This window comes from Cyprinodon tularosa, unplaced genomic scaffold (genome assembly GCF_016077235.1).
Source record: "Cyprinodon tularosa strain WSP-4 unplaced genomic scaffold, ASM1607723v1 ctg406, whole genome shotgun sequence".
Taxonomy (NCBI): Eukaryota; Metazoa; Chordata; class Actinopteri; order Cyprinodontiformes; family Cyprinodontidae; genus Cyprinodon; species Cyprinodon tularosa.
In genome coordinates this window covers 432,673-446,010 of record NW_024039126.1, presented here as the reverse complement: position 1 = coordinate 446,010, position 13,338 = coordinate 432,673, and the positions used below count along the sequence as shown (strand labels likewise).

At 46.8% G+C, this 13,338-nt stretch overlaps 1 protein-coding gene across 1 annotated transcript in view; it reads right to left on the bottom strand.

Moving 5' to 3' along the window:
* Positions 1–249: 249 nt before the first annotated feature.
* LOC119791936 (helicase with zinc finger domain 2-like) overlaps positions 250–13,338 on the bottom strand; it is a 40,146-nt gene continuing 27,057 nt past the window's right edge. Inside the window, exons 11-20 of the mRNA XM_038298329.1 lie at positions 11,045–11,182; positions 10,815–10,970; positions 10,560–10,704; positions 10,351–10,467; positions 10,023–10,215; positions 3,667–3,813; positions 3,375–3,584; positions 3,015–3,171; positions 2,694–2,861; positions 250–1,729 (exon numbers count right to left, since the gene is read on the bottom strand). Coding sequence (XP_038154257.1) covers positions 1,623–1,729; positions 2,694–2,861; positions 3,015–3,171; positions 3,375–3,584; positions 3,667–3,813; positions 10,023–10,215; positions 10,351–10,467; positions 10,560–10,704; positions 10,815–10,970; positions 11,045–11,182 — 1,538 coding nt within the window. The 3' untranslated portion in view covers positions 250–1,622. The remainder of the gene's footprint in view (positions 1,730–2,693; positions 2,862–3,014; positions 3,172–3,374; positions 3,585–3,666; positions 3,814–10,022; positions 10,216–10,350; positions 10,468–10,559; positions 10,705–10,814; positions 10,971–11,044; positions 11,183–13,338) is intronic.

Below are 13,338 nucleotides of genomic sequence, written 5' to 3'. Positions count from 1 at the left end.
CAAAGGGAGTTTTTCCTCTCAACTGTCGCTACAAGCATGCTTAGTGTGAGAGATTGCTGAAGAGTCAATGAGTCGATGCAATCAACTGGTTTTCCTTAGATAGAAAACTTTTAATCAATTTGACTGGATGATCTGGTGAACTGTAAAAAGCCTTGAGATGACTTGTGTTGTGAATTGGCGCTGTATAAATAAACTGAATTGATTTGAAAGTATTTAACGATTAACTCCAGTAAAATAAACAGAGATTGATGTTTTTCACTCAGTCGGCACTTTATTTTTATCTTTGCAAAGAGAGAACAGAGAATCATACAGCCCTTATTGCATGGTAATCAGCCCTGTTCTGATCTGGCCAGCGTTTGCCTCACTTACTAACAATAATGGGAAGTAGTCAGAGTCAAAACTACTTACAGAAACTTTATTTAAACAGAAACATGTTATGAATAAACCTTGAGAAAGAATTTGGCTTATTATGGGATAAGTATTCCTTGTATGCAAAACACTTCTCACTCAGACATTTTGTGGCCTTGCAGGTGAAACAGACTGAGTAAAAACATTTTTCGGTGGGTAAATGGCATATCTCAATATATGAAATAAGAGCGATCGAAATTTACCGACCACAGTTCCACCCTTTGGATTATAAAAGGAAATTATCCTTTTGTAATCAATGAAAAAAAGGCAAAATTAATGAATATATGTAAAGAAAACTAATAACTAAGAAACTTAAAAGTAACTATTAATTAAAAAATATCAAAAATGCACATCTTTAATCAAGCCAGTGATAATTGATTACAATAGATGGAAAAATAATGGAAAAGATGATACCTTAAATATGTTGCCAATAAACAGAGCCCTGGAATCACATCCTAGTTGGAAAAAAATACATTTATCAGTTACCCTTTTTGTTTCCCTGGAAAGAGAAAAGGTGAAATCAGTTGAGAAATAGACTCTTTCATGTGTACAAAGTATAAGTCAAATGATAACCTGAGCTCCTAAACGCAACAATTTTTATTATGAGTAAAAAAAAAGATCAATCTCATTGCAAAATGTTAAAATCATAACAGAAAGATGTTTCACACAAGTTCAGCTCTTTGGAATCTGGGTCAGTCAAAGCACACATCTAAAAAGGTAAAGGTTTAATATCAGCGCTCCTCTTCCCCAATGGTAGCTGAGATGAACTTTCTACAATCATATTTCTTACCAATTTCTTAAAAATTGAAACATTAAACATGCTGGTTAGATCAATTTAATGAGACCAAAGGAAACAATAACTGTTGATGGTAAAATAATTTTGTAGTCCCTATTTATAATTTCATGTAAGGGTCCTGAACTTAATGGTAAATACAGCACCGATTCCTTTAATCCTAACGAACCTGAGATCATCTCAATAAAACTGATGAATCAATTCAGAGAAGATTTAGGACGGACTTCAATAGAAGTGGATAAGAGTGGACCTGTTTATTTCCTGAGATGCTTTTGCTGCATAAATGTTCTGATTGAACGTGAGGTCAATCTGAGTCTTTAGGTTCTTCAAAGAAATTCCTCAACCAGAACAGGAATGTGAGTAAGGGTGCAAAAATGCTGACAGGTCCTTGGAGCTCCATCCGTCTGAGCGAAACTGTTCATCAGTGGAGAACAGAGATCTTCTCAGCATCTGTCACTGCGTTGTGGCGAGTATAGTGTTTCAGCAGTTGGCGCCATGTCTTGCTGAGTCTGAGTAGTCCTTGGTTCCCTTCCAAGAGGAAGAAAGAAGAGAAATGTCATTGTGGTCTAATGAAGTCAATGAGTCGATGCAATCAGCTGGTTTTCCTTAGATAGAAATCTTTGAATCAATCTGACTGGATAATCTGGTGATGAAGTGCCTTGAGATGACATGATGTGAATTGAAGCTAAAGAAATAAACTTAATTTAATTGAGTAAACCTGGTGCCGAATTTATCTTTCACACTGAATCAGTCCTGAAACTGTTGCAGACCACATGTTACCTCTGACACATCCACATGCCCAGTTTAGAGGAAAGAGAAAAAAATTTGCCCATGATAACAGTTCAGAAAACGGATAAAGCATTGATGACTTTGAGCACCAAAAAAAAAATGAGTACGTGAAAGATGGCTTATCATTCTTCCCTCTTTATGAAAAACAAAACATCTGATCCACCTGCTACTGCCTCTATTTAAGCTGCTTGCATACAGTCTTCAGTGCCAATTTTTTCTTGTTCTCTTGAGCCAGTGGTGAGAGTAGTTTTAGCGTACCTTAGTGTTTCTGATTTCTTCATTCTGACCTGTTCTGCCTCTCAACCACTGAGCCTGACCTGGCTTCAGATTCCTGCAAAGTTTCCTAGCCCTAACCACCCTCCCCCCACCACCTGTGGTTGGTTAGCTGTTAGGATCAGGGACCATCCTAACCTAACCCATGGTTAGATAAGAAGAATACCCAGCAGCAGAGGTGGATAACTGGAGTCCAGAAAGTAAAAAGTTTGATTTTCACCATTTCCAGCTCTACAACACAGACAGGTACTAATCACTTAGTTAAGTGAAGAGGATGAAGTAAAACCAGGCAGGATTTTTACCCTCTGGACCTGGATTATCCTTCTCTGCCCAGCGATCCCTAACTTTCCTCTCAGCGTTGAACTGGCTCAGACCAAATTCTGCAGGAGCTTAGTTCTGCATCCCAGACAGCAGGTTCTTGGTTCCTTACCAATGATGCACAGTCCCTCCTTGGCTCTGGTAATGGCTACATTTATCTGGTGGGGGTCTCCTACAAAGCCGACATGTTTGGACATCCAGGCGCCGTCATGCTCTATTTCAAGCTCAGTGCTGGGAACGGAGATGACCGTGGAGACAATCACATAGCGCCACTCACTCCCTAAGAGAAAAAAGAGGTTAGATCTGGATCTACTAGACACACCCAGCTCCACTGAGGTAGTACACCACTTCATCTCTGACTTTGGATCAGACCTATTCTGACAGAACAGATAGAGGGGTTAGGGTTAGGGTCAGATCCAGGAGGAGCATTTACCTTGGCTTTTTGTGATGGTGGTCACTGTAACTTTCTCCAGTTTTATTTTCTTCAGCTCTTCCTTGATCTCAGCTACTTGGGCGTTATAAGGAGACAGAACAACAATACTCTCCTGATCCACTTTGGCCTTATTCACAAGCATTTGAGCGATTTGTGTCTGAAAGAAGAAAAAGGTAGAAATTATAGATTCTATAATGTCAAACATTTTTGCTAAGGAGTCATGTTGGGTTTAAAGGATTTTCTGGAGTTGATCCTTAACCTTAACTCCCTGACTTAACACTGAGCCTGTTTCTGATGGAGGTTTCTTCCTATTAAAAGGTAGATGGTAGATGGACAAATTTAACAGAAAATGCGACATACCACTTTATCTCTCTCACTGGCATTTGCCTTGGAGTTGCTGTTGCCCTTTGCAGTCTTCACCACTTGACAAACAGTTTCTCCTTCAATGTGCCCAAACACGCAAGGCATCGTCCTGCCTTCAACACGCAGGACGCTGCTTGGCTGATGCACGCCTGTTTTCAGCTTGTTCTCATAAAATTCCTTTGAGGGGAACTGGCAGATCTCCTCGTGCTGTTAAAATGGAACACAGCAGCAGATTAGTGTTAAAATGCCCTGCTGGAGAGGTCAGTTAGGACGTATCCGATGTCCTCACCATTCTGTACTGAGTATCCAGCATCACAGCACTTTTGTGGTGTATGGTGTAGTAGCGCTCAAAAAGAGACCTGGACATCCCCAATCTCTTTACACTAGGATTCTTCACAATTGGCTGGAGCTGTTTGTGGTCACCAATGAGCACCACCTGGTAAACAATCAGCAAGTTTAGAGGAGGTGAGTGTGACCCCCCAAAATAAACAACTTTGCTTGACACCTTTATGTTATTAATCCTTAAAATATTTCATACCCTGTGAAAACAAGGGGGGCGGGGGTCAGTCTATGTTCAAGAACATTTTTCTTATTTATTAAGTCACATACAATACTTTCAATTTATTTTTCCTATACTTTCTTCTCATTATCCAGGGCAGTATTGGGTAACTTCCCCCACTTGACGCAGCTTCAAAAAAGTTTATCAAGCTGCTATACATCAGGTTCGATAGGTAGGAAAATCCAGAACCTAACATTTCTGCTTTACCCAGGATCAACGCGAGACAAACAATGGGATAAATCAAAGTCCATCCATCCATCCATCCATCTTCCTCCGCTTATCCGGGGTCGGGTCGCGGGGGCAGCAGCTTAAGAAGGGAGGCCCAGACTTCCCTCTCCCCAGCCACTTCTTCCAGCTCTTCAGGAGGAACCCCAAGGCGTTCCCAGGCCAGCCGAGAAACATAGTCTCTCCAGCGTGTCCTGGGTCCTCCCCGGGGCCTCCCCCCGGTGGGACGTGCCCGGAACACCTCACCAGGGAGGCGTCCAGGAGGCATCCTAAACAGATGCCCGAGCCACCTCAACTGGCTCCTCTCGACGTGGAGGAGCAGCGGCTCTACTCCGAGTCCCTCCCGGATGACCGAGCTTCTCACCCTATCTCTAAGGGAGAGCCCAGCCACCCTACGGAGGAAACCCATTTCGGCCGCTTGTATCCGCGATCTCGTTCTTTCGGTCATGACCCAGAGTTCATGACCATAGATGAGGGTAGGAACGTAGATCGAGCGGTAAATCGAGAGCTTCGCTTTTTGACTCAGCTCTCTCTTCACCACGACGGACCGGTACAGCGCCCGCTTCACGGCAGACGCTGCACCAATCCGCCTGTCGACCTCCCGCTCCCTTCTTCCCTCATTCGTGAACAAGATCCCAAGATACTTAAACTCCTCCACTTGGGGCAGGACACCCCCCCTGACCCGGAGAAGGCACTCTACCCTTTTCCGGCTCAAGACCATGGCCTCGGATTTGGAGGCACTGATCCCCATCCCGGCCACTTCACACTCGGCTGCGAACCGATCCAGCGAGAGCTGCAGATCACGACCTGATGAAGCCAATAGGACCACATCATCTGCAAAAAGCAGAGACGCAATCCTAAGGCCACCAAAACGGATCCCCTCAACACCTTGGCTGCGCCTAGAAATTCTGTCCATGAAGGTAATGAACAGAATCGGTGACAAAGGGCAGCCCTGGCGGAGTCCAACTCTCACTGGAAACGAGCCCGACTTACTGCCGGCAATGCGGACCAGACTCTGACACCGGTCATACAGGGACCTGACAGCCCGTATCAAAGGGCCCGGCACCCCGTACTCCCGGAGAACCCCCCACAGGGCCCCCCGAGGGACACGGTCGAACGCCTTCTCCAAGTCCACAAAGCACATGTAGACTTGTTGGGCGAACTCCCATGCACCCTCCAGGACCCTGCTGAGGGTGTAGAGCTGGTCCAGCGTTCCACGACCAGGACGGAAACCACACTGCTCTTCCTGAATCCGAGGTTCGACTATCCGACGGACCCTCCTCTCCAGCACCCCCGAATAGACCTTGCCAGGGAGGCTTAAGAGTGTGACTCCCCTGTAATTGGAGCACATCCTCCGGTCCCCCTTTTTGAATAGGGGGACCACCACCCCAGTCTGCCAATCCAGGGGGACTGCCCCCGATGTCCATGCAATGTTGAAGAGTCGTGTCAGCCAACACAACCCTACAACATCCAGGACCTTCAGGAACTCCGGGCGGATCTCATCCACCCCCGGGGCCCTGCCACCGAGGAGCTTTTTAACCACCTCGGCGACCTCGCCCACAGAGATTGGAGAGCCCAGTCCAGAGTCCCCAGGCCCAGCTTCCTCAATGGAAGACATGTTGGTGGGATTGAGGAGGTCTTCGAAGTATTCCGCCCACCGACCCACAACGTCCCGAGTCGAGGTCAGCAGCACATCATCCCCACTATAAACAGTGTTGGTGCTGCACCGCTTCCCCCTCCTGAGACGCCGGATGGCGGACCAGAATCGCTTCGGAGCCGTGCGGAAGTCTTTCTCCATGGCCTCTCCAAACTCCTCCCACACCCGAGTTTTTGCCTCAGCAACCATCCGAGCCGCATGCTGCTTCGCCCGCCGGTACCCATCAGCTGATTCCGGAGTCCCACAGGCCAAAAAGGCCCAATAGGCCTCCTTCTTCAACCTGACAGCATCCCTCACCGGAGGTGTCCACCAACGGGTTCGAGGGTTGCCGCCACGACAGGCACCGACAACCTTGTGGCCGCAGCTCAGATGAGCCGCCTCTACAATGGAGGAACGGAACATGGTCCACTCGGACTCAATGTCCCCCACCTCCCCCGGGATGTGTTCGAAGTTCTGCCGGAGATGGGAGTTAAAGCTCCGCCTAACAAGGGACTCCGCCAGACGTTCCCAGCAGACATTCACAACACGTTTGGGCCTGCCAGGTCTGACCGGCATCCTCCCCCACCACCGGAGCCAACTCACCACCAGGTAGTGGTCCGTGGAAAGCTCAGCACCTCTCTCCCCCCGAGTGTCCAAGACATACGGCCGCAAGTGTGTCCAAGACATACGGCCGCAAGTCCGATGAAACGATGACAAAGTCGATCATCGAACTGCGGCCAAGGGTGTCCTGGTGCCATGTGCACATATGGACACCCTTATGCTTGAACATGGTGTTCGTTATGGACAATCCATGACGAGCACAGAAGTCCAACAACAGAACACCACTCGAGTTCAGATCAGGGAAGCCACTCCTCCCAACCACGCCCCTCGAGGTCTCACTGTCATCGCCCACGTGAGCGTTGAAGTCTCCCAGCAGAACAAGGGAGTCCCCAGAAGGGGCACCCTCCAGTACCCCCTCTAAGGACTCCAAGAAGGGTGGGTAATCTGAACTATTGTTCAGCCCGTAAGCACAGACAACAGTCAGAACCCGTCCCCCCACCCGTAGGCGGAGGGAGGCTACCCTCTCGTTCACCGGGGTAAACCCCAACGTACAGGCGCCGAGATGGGGGGCAACAAGTATGCCCACTCCTGCCCGGCGCCTCTCACCGTGGGCAACTCCAGAGTGGAAGTATGTCCAGCCCCTCTCAAGGAGACTGGTTCCAGAACCAGAACCATGCGTTGAGGTGAGACCGACTATTTCTAGCCGGAACCTCTCAGCCTCACACACTAGCTCCGGTTCCTTCCCCACCAGCGAGGTGACATTCCACGTCCCAAGAGCCAGCTTCTGCAGCCGAGGACCGGACCGCCAGGGTCCCCTCCCCCGGCCGCCACCCAACACACATTGCACCCGACCCCTATGGCCCCTCTCACGGGTGGTGGGCCCATGTAAGGGGGGACCCATGTTTCCTCTTTGGGCTGAGCCCGGCCGGGCCCCATGGGTAAAAGCCCGGCCACCAGGCGCTCGCCATCGTGCCCCCCCTCCAGGCCTGGCTCCAGAGTGGGGCCCCGGTGATCCGCGTCCGGGCGAGGGAACGCTGGATCCAAATATTGTACTCATCATAAGGGTCTTTGGGCTGCGCTTTGTCTGGTTCCTCACCTAGGACCTGTCTGCCTTGGGTGACCCTACCAGGGGCATAAAGCCCCAGACAGCATAGCTCCCAGGATCATTGGGACACTCAAACCTCTCCACCACGATAAGGTGGCAGCCCAAGGAGAGGATAATTCAAAGTGTTTATTTAAATTAAGAGGGCCGAGGATTCGTTGTATCAGGCTAGGGCGTCTATCACTGGAAACTCTGGTTTAACAGTTCAGTTCGTGCCCAGAGTGCTCGGTAGGATCCAACCGACAGAGTGTCCCAGATGCTGCAGCCCCAGAGAACATGCACAAGTCCGAAGCCAGGTCAGGGAAACAGATCAGAACAGGAAGGCTCAGAGGTCCAGGAGTCCAAAGCCAGGTAAGGCATACAAATCAGGACAGGAACATGCTGGTTCAGAGGTCCAGGAGTCCAAAGACAGTTTAGGCAAATGGTTCAGATGGGAAAAGAGCGGCTCAGTGGTTTTGAAACAGAACAGCTCAGGATCGGGTAATCAGTACCGCTCAGGTACGCTGAAAACCACTCTCTCCACAGATCAGATGGGAACTGGCACGCTCAGCGGCAGAACAGCTCAGAATCAAGAAATCAGAAAGGTGTGCTAAAAACTTCTCTTATCTTGTTCTTCACTGCCCGGCGAGAACAAGCTAATCTCACACAGATATATGGCTGCAAGCCACTTAAATACAGGCAGAAGCAGGTGGATCAGATGTGCAGTGAATGAGCAACCAGGTAGAATTGGACGGGTGAATGGGGTTAGCAATCAAGTCAATAATCAGCACCAAGACCATGACAGTTTAAATATGTAGTACCTAAAGGCAAGTTTGCTCTCTGAGGAGGCGTCACACAAATGTTTGAATTTTACTGAGGTGTCCAGATGACCCTTTATAAGGCAAGAGCAACTTATTTCTCCTCATTAATAGAGGAGAATAGAAATAATCTTAGATATCTTTTTAATACTGTTGCAAAACTCCCCCAGAGCCATAGCTCTGTTGAACCGTCCATCCCAACTGTCCTTAGCAGTAATGATTTTACTGGATTCATTACAAATAAGTGTCATGATCTTGGTACTGATGACTGGGTTAAATGTTCACTCTATTCACCTGCCTAGCTCCGCCCAGTTTCTCATTACTGTTCATCTCATCTACCTGTTCCTGCCTCTATTTAAGCTGCTTGCTTCCAGTCATCAGAGGCCATATTATTCGAGCCATAGGTGAGAGTTCTCCAGCACACCCTGTGTGTTGGTCTGATTGCTTGATCCTGAATAGTTTCGGGCCATTGTACCTCTAAGCATGCCTTCCCCTGTTCTGATCTGTTTGCCTGACCTGTCTTTGGACTCCTGCTGGATTCTGCCTGCTTTTCCTAGTAATAATAATTTAAGAATGTAATTTAAAAATCCTCCTTCTCACATATAAAGCCTTAAATGGCCAAGCTCCATCTGATATCAGAGATCTGATTGTTCCTTATGTTCCTAACAGAGCACTTCGCTCTCAATCTACAGGTTTACTAGTGGTTCCTAGAATTTCTAAAAGTAGAATGGGAGGCAGATCTTTTAGTTATCAGGCTCCTCTCCTTTGGAACCAACTACCAGTTTTAGTCCGTGAGGCAGACACCCTGTCTACTTTTAAGGCTAGGCTTAAAACTTTCCTTTTTGATAAAGCTTATAGTTAGAGTGGCTCAGGTTATCCTGAGCTATCTCTATAGTTATGCTGCTATAGGTTTAGCCTGCTGGAGGACATAGGGACCCCTTTTCCATCAGTCTGCTTCATTCTATCTCTATTCTCCCACTCTGCAGAATCTGTTAGTTCAATCTCTAACGTTCTGCTCTCTCTGCTTTTTCTCATAGTAGCTTCATCTGGTCTGTTCCTGTTTGGCTGTGACTCCATCCTGGAGAGAAATATCAGCTGTGCTGCTGCCATCAACACCTTTGTTTCTAGATGTTGGAGCTTGGCCTGTTTTCCAGTGTAGTCCTGTTTCTCTGACTGTGATTAACTGGATGTGCCCTCTTCATCCTCTGACATGGGAGCTGGCTCGGATCTTGCTGCCTGGCTGTGTTTCCTGGACGGGGCCGCCTGTGGAGCTGATTTAATGCAATTAATATTTGCATTCCTTTCAACTTAACCATTAGTTTTCCCAACCAAATTATGAGGCACTAAAGCTTTTTCTGTGTGTAACTTTGCATTGTCCATCGGGTCCTTTCTTTCAAATTTCAGGCTAGTTTTGAGAGTTCCCTTCTGATGTAATTTTAAACAGCGACAAGGTCATCATAGTGGCAAATTTTAAAATTTATGTTAACACTAAAATTGTCTGCTTAAACTATTTTTTACTTTTAGTAAAGTGTAACTTAGGTTTGTCTCCCCTGACAGAAATAAATCCATTTTAGTAGCTAATTATAAGAATGCTGTAACAAAACATTAAGAAGCAATGTGAGATTGTTTTCCACAGATACAGTAACAGAACAGTATGATGAACTCTTCTGGTGTCTTCTGGTATATAAGTTTTGGGGGTTAGACTGGGGGTAGACCAACATTAGCAAACACATTATGGAGCAATGCAAAGTAGGAAACACAGAACCTTTTCGGGGTTGTTGCAGACTAAAGGAATCAGAGTCTGGGGTTCCGTGGCCATGGCACTTTCATCAATCAGGATCTGACGTGCACTGACAGTAGAAGGGAGGATGGGGGTGGACGACTGAGTGCAAGTACATAGTATGACATCATGTTGTTTTAGTTCGTATATCCGAGCCTCTTTGAGAAGTTTTTTGTATCTGTGTGGAAATAAGACACAAGAAACGAGAAATCTTGATGTTTTTATTCTGTGGCTTTTTCCTTATTCAAGGGGTTAGCATGAAAACCGTCTCAATGTTTGAATCAAAGAAACTTCATGCTGCATAGTTACTTACTCTTTCACCTCGTCAGAAGTCAAATCATCCCCAAGACTAATACGTTCATCAAATTTTTTTATTTCATTTGACGAGGGGTTCGCCGGCTCACGCATGCGATGATGCATAGTGATGGCCCTATAATGATTAAACACCTGTAAGAATTAATAGAAAGCCTCCAAAGCAGTAAGCAGCTCTGGCTAGCTGTGGTACGGCTAACAGGGCAGTACCTGAGCTCTGGCTTAGAACGTTCCTGGCGAAGTGATCTGTGGGAAAACTGCAGGTCACAGTTTGGGTAAGGATATTCAACAGCCTCTACTTGCTGGCCATAGACCCTTAGAATCCGTAGTGTTTTTCCAAACTTCATCAAGTACTCTGTTGAATAACAAGATACACATAGATCCCAAATGACTCATAAAATTAAATAATGATTCAACAATTGAACCAAAAGCAATCTAAACAATACCTTTTAATAGTAAACTTACCTGCAACAACGTCAACAGACTTGTTGGAGGGGCCGCAGTAGAGAATGACTTCTTTTTTGTTTCTCTCATTTGGGTCTTTGTAATTCCTGGGGCTCTCAGAGTTTAACTTCAAAAACCAGTACACAATATTCACACCAACAACCGTCTTCCCAGTTCCTGTCAGTTACATTAAGCACATCTATGATATTGCAATGTAAAGTCATAGATAATTAACATGTTTCAGCTCCTACCTGGTGGACCTTGTATCAGGGTGAATGTTCTGTTCAGAGCATCTGTAACAGCACGAAGCTGACTCTCATTAAGCTTTGGAAGTCCTGCTGGTAAGCTCATTTTGGCAACCTGGTGTTTCAGCACACTTTCTTTTACAACTAGAAAAGTAAAGCAAAGACAACATTGCTTTGACTTGTGGAGTAACAGGGGTATCAGTACTTGTTCCACTTATTTAATCATTTTGATCCTGTTCCTTCAAGGATAGAAATAACTAATGTAAAGTTGTGTGCTGAAGCAGCACCTCATGAGCTTTTGAGCATCCATGACATCACCTCATAAACTGCACACCTGCCCCCACAAATGACAGAGCAGGTAGCCAACCAACCAAAGAGCCCACCCCAGCCACACATCCATATAGCACTCTCATACCCAAGGCTGCCAGGCAATCACAACCAAGGTAGCCTACCCCCCTAGCCCAAGTTTGGCATGCCAGCCACCTGAGCCCAGGTTCCAGACACCCCTTATGTCCCCCCATCAGACTGCAGACATAAGGTGAGTGCAGGGTCAAGGCAGACAGCAAGGCAGACCAACACAACAAGCTGAGATGCATCCGGCGACAGTGGTTGTATCCCAACTGCCGTACAGCCACACCAGTTAGCCGGCTCCCCTGGGATGGGGCCAAACCCTCCAACGAACCAGACTCCCACCCATGCATTTGTTGTTACCATGGCGGCGCTCCAAGGTGGTGGCTAAGAGTAGCTTCTCTCACCAATTTTACAAAATATGCTGCTTAAAACGATACAAACTAGACATCAAACGTGCTTCTATGATCTCCAACGCCTGGTGGAGCTAGGTCACAAAATGTTTTAAATACTGATATTTTTGACCATTTAAAAAGCTGCAGAGTGCTACAAACGGATGTCACGCCGATAGGAACAAAGAGCTCTGCGTGAATGGAAACTCCTCTGAGACTGTGACCAGGCAATCTACAGCATCTAGAGGGGAAGTACTGCCCTCTGCAGGTGAAAATGAGGAGAGCACTCTAGATGCTTCTATGCCAAATGCTGAAACAGGGGGCAAATGCCAAATGCTGAAACAGGGGGCCAGGAGGAAGCTCCTCCTGGCCCCCTCCGGCTGCTTAACCTGCCGATGGCACCACTGCTGCTTCAACCACGTCAGCCTCTTCAACCCAGGGGGTACCACCCTCACAGCATCATCATCAACTTCTCTTCCTCCCCTGAGCCAGCAGAAGCAAGTTCTTCGGGAGCTGGAGGCAGTAGTAGCAGCTCAACAACAACTGCTGCTTACATTATCATGGCTGCATTTAAAAAAATGAAATTGTCTAGAGAGCTGTTCTAAACGTAATTTCTTTTTGTCTACACTTGTGTACACAAAATGACAAAATAAATCCGTCTAAGTCTAAGAATCAGAATCCCCCATCCTAGCGGACAAGCAAACAAGACACAAGACATCAAAGCCATAAGATGGGAACCAAAGGCCAGAGATCCCAAGGAGAGCCAGAAAACCCCTCCAAGCCATGCCCAACTCCAAGGGCCAAGCCCCATTGCCACTCAAATCTAGTGGTGTTGCCTTTTGGACTATTATGTATTTAAAACCAGGGGGAGGGTAGGTGTGCCCCCCAACCCTAAGTGTCTAAATAAATTTCAACCACAGATGATCATCAGAAGCAAAGCCAGAAAGGCTCACCCACCTCCTGTGATGCTAATATGCCCACCCTGATGCCTTGCATATTTGAAATTATCCTGAATGCTAAATAGGGTGTTAAAATTGGGGTATAGCAAAGCAACCAAACCCACACCCTCTGAATAGAGTGGACGACAAAGACAAGAACCTGCAGAGAGTTGTGCATTTATTGCAACTCAACGTAAATGACATCAGGTGGAAACCCTGATGTTCCCCGTGCTTAACATGGGGGGAACAGTATCTGATGGGATTCAAACCCCGTCAGATAGCGTCCCCTCTGCTTAACATGGGGGGAACAGTATCTGATGGGATTCTAAACCCCGTCAGATAGCGTCCCCCCTGCTTAACATGGGGGGAACAGTATCTGATGGGATTCTAAACCCCGTCAGATAGCATTCCCCCTGCATAAAGGAATAGTACACCCAAAACATGATTAGCCTTCATTATCTACTCACCCCCATGCTGAACAACACTCTGGAGTAGTTTTTTTGATATCTCAAATGCATCTGGAGATCTGGGAGGCTTCTTGCTGTCTGCTGACATTCAAATAATGGAGGTCTATGGTGCCCGAGACAGAAAGGTCCATAAAAGTCCACAAAAAACGTGTCAA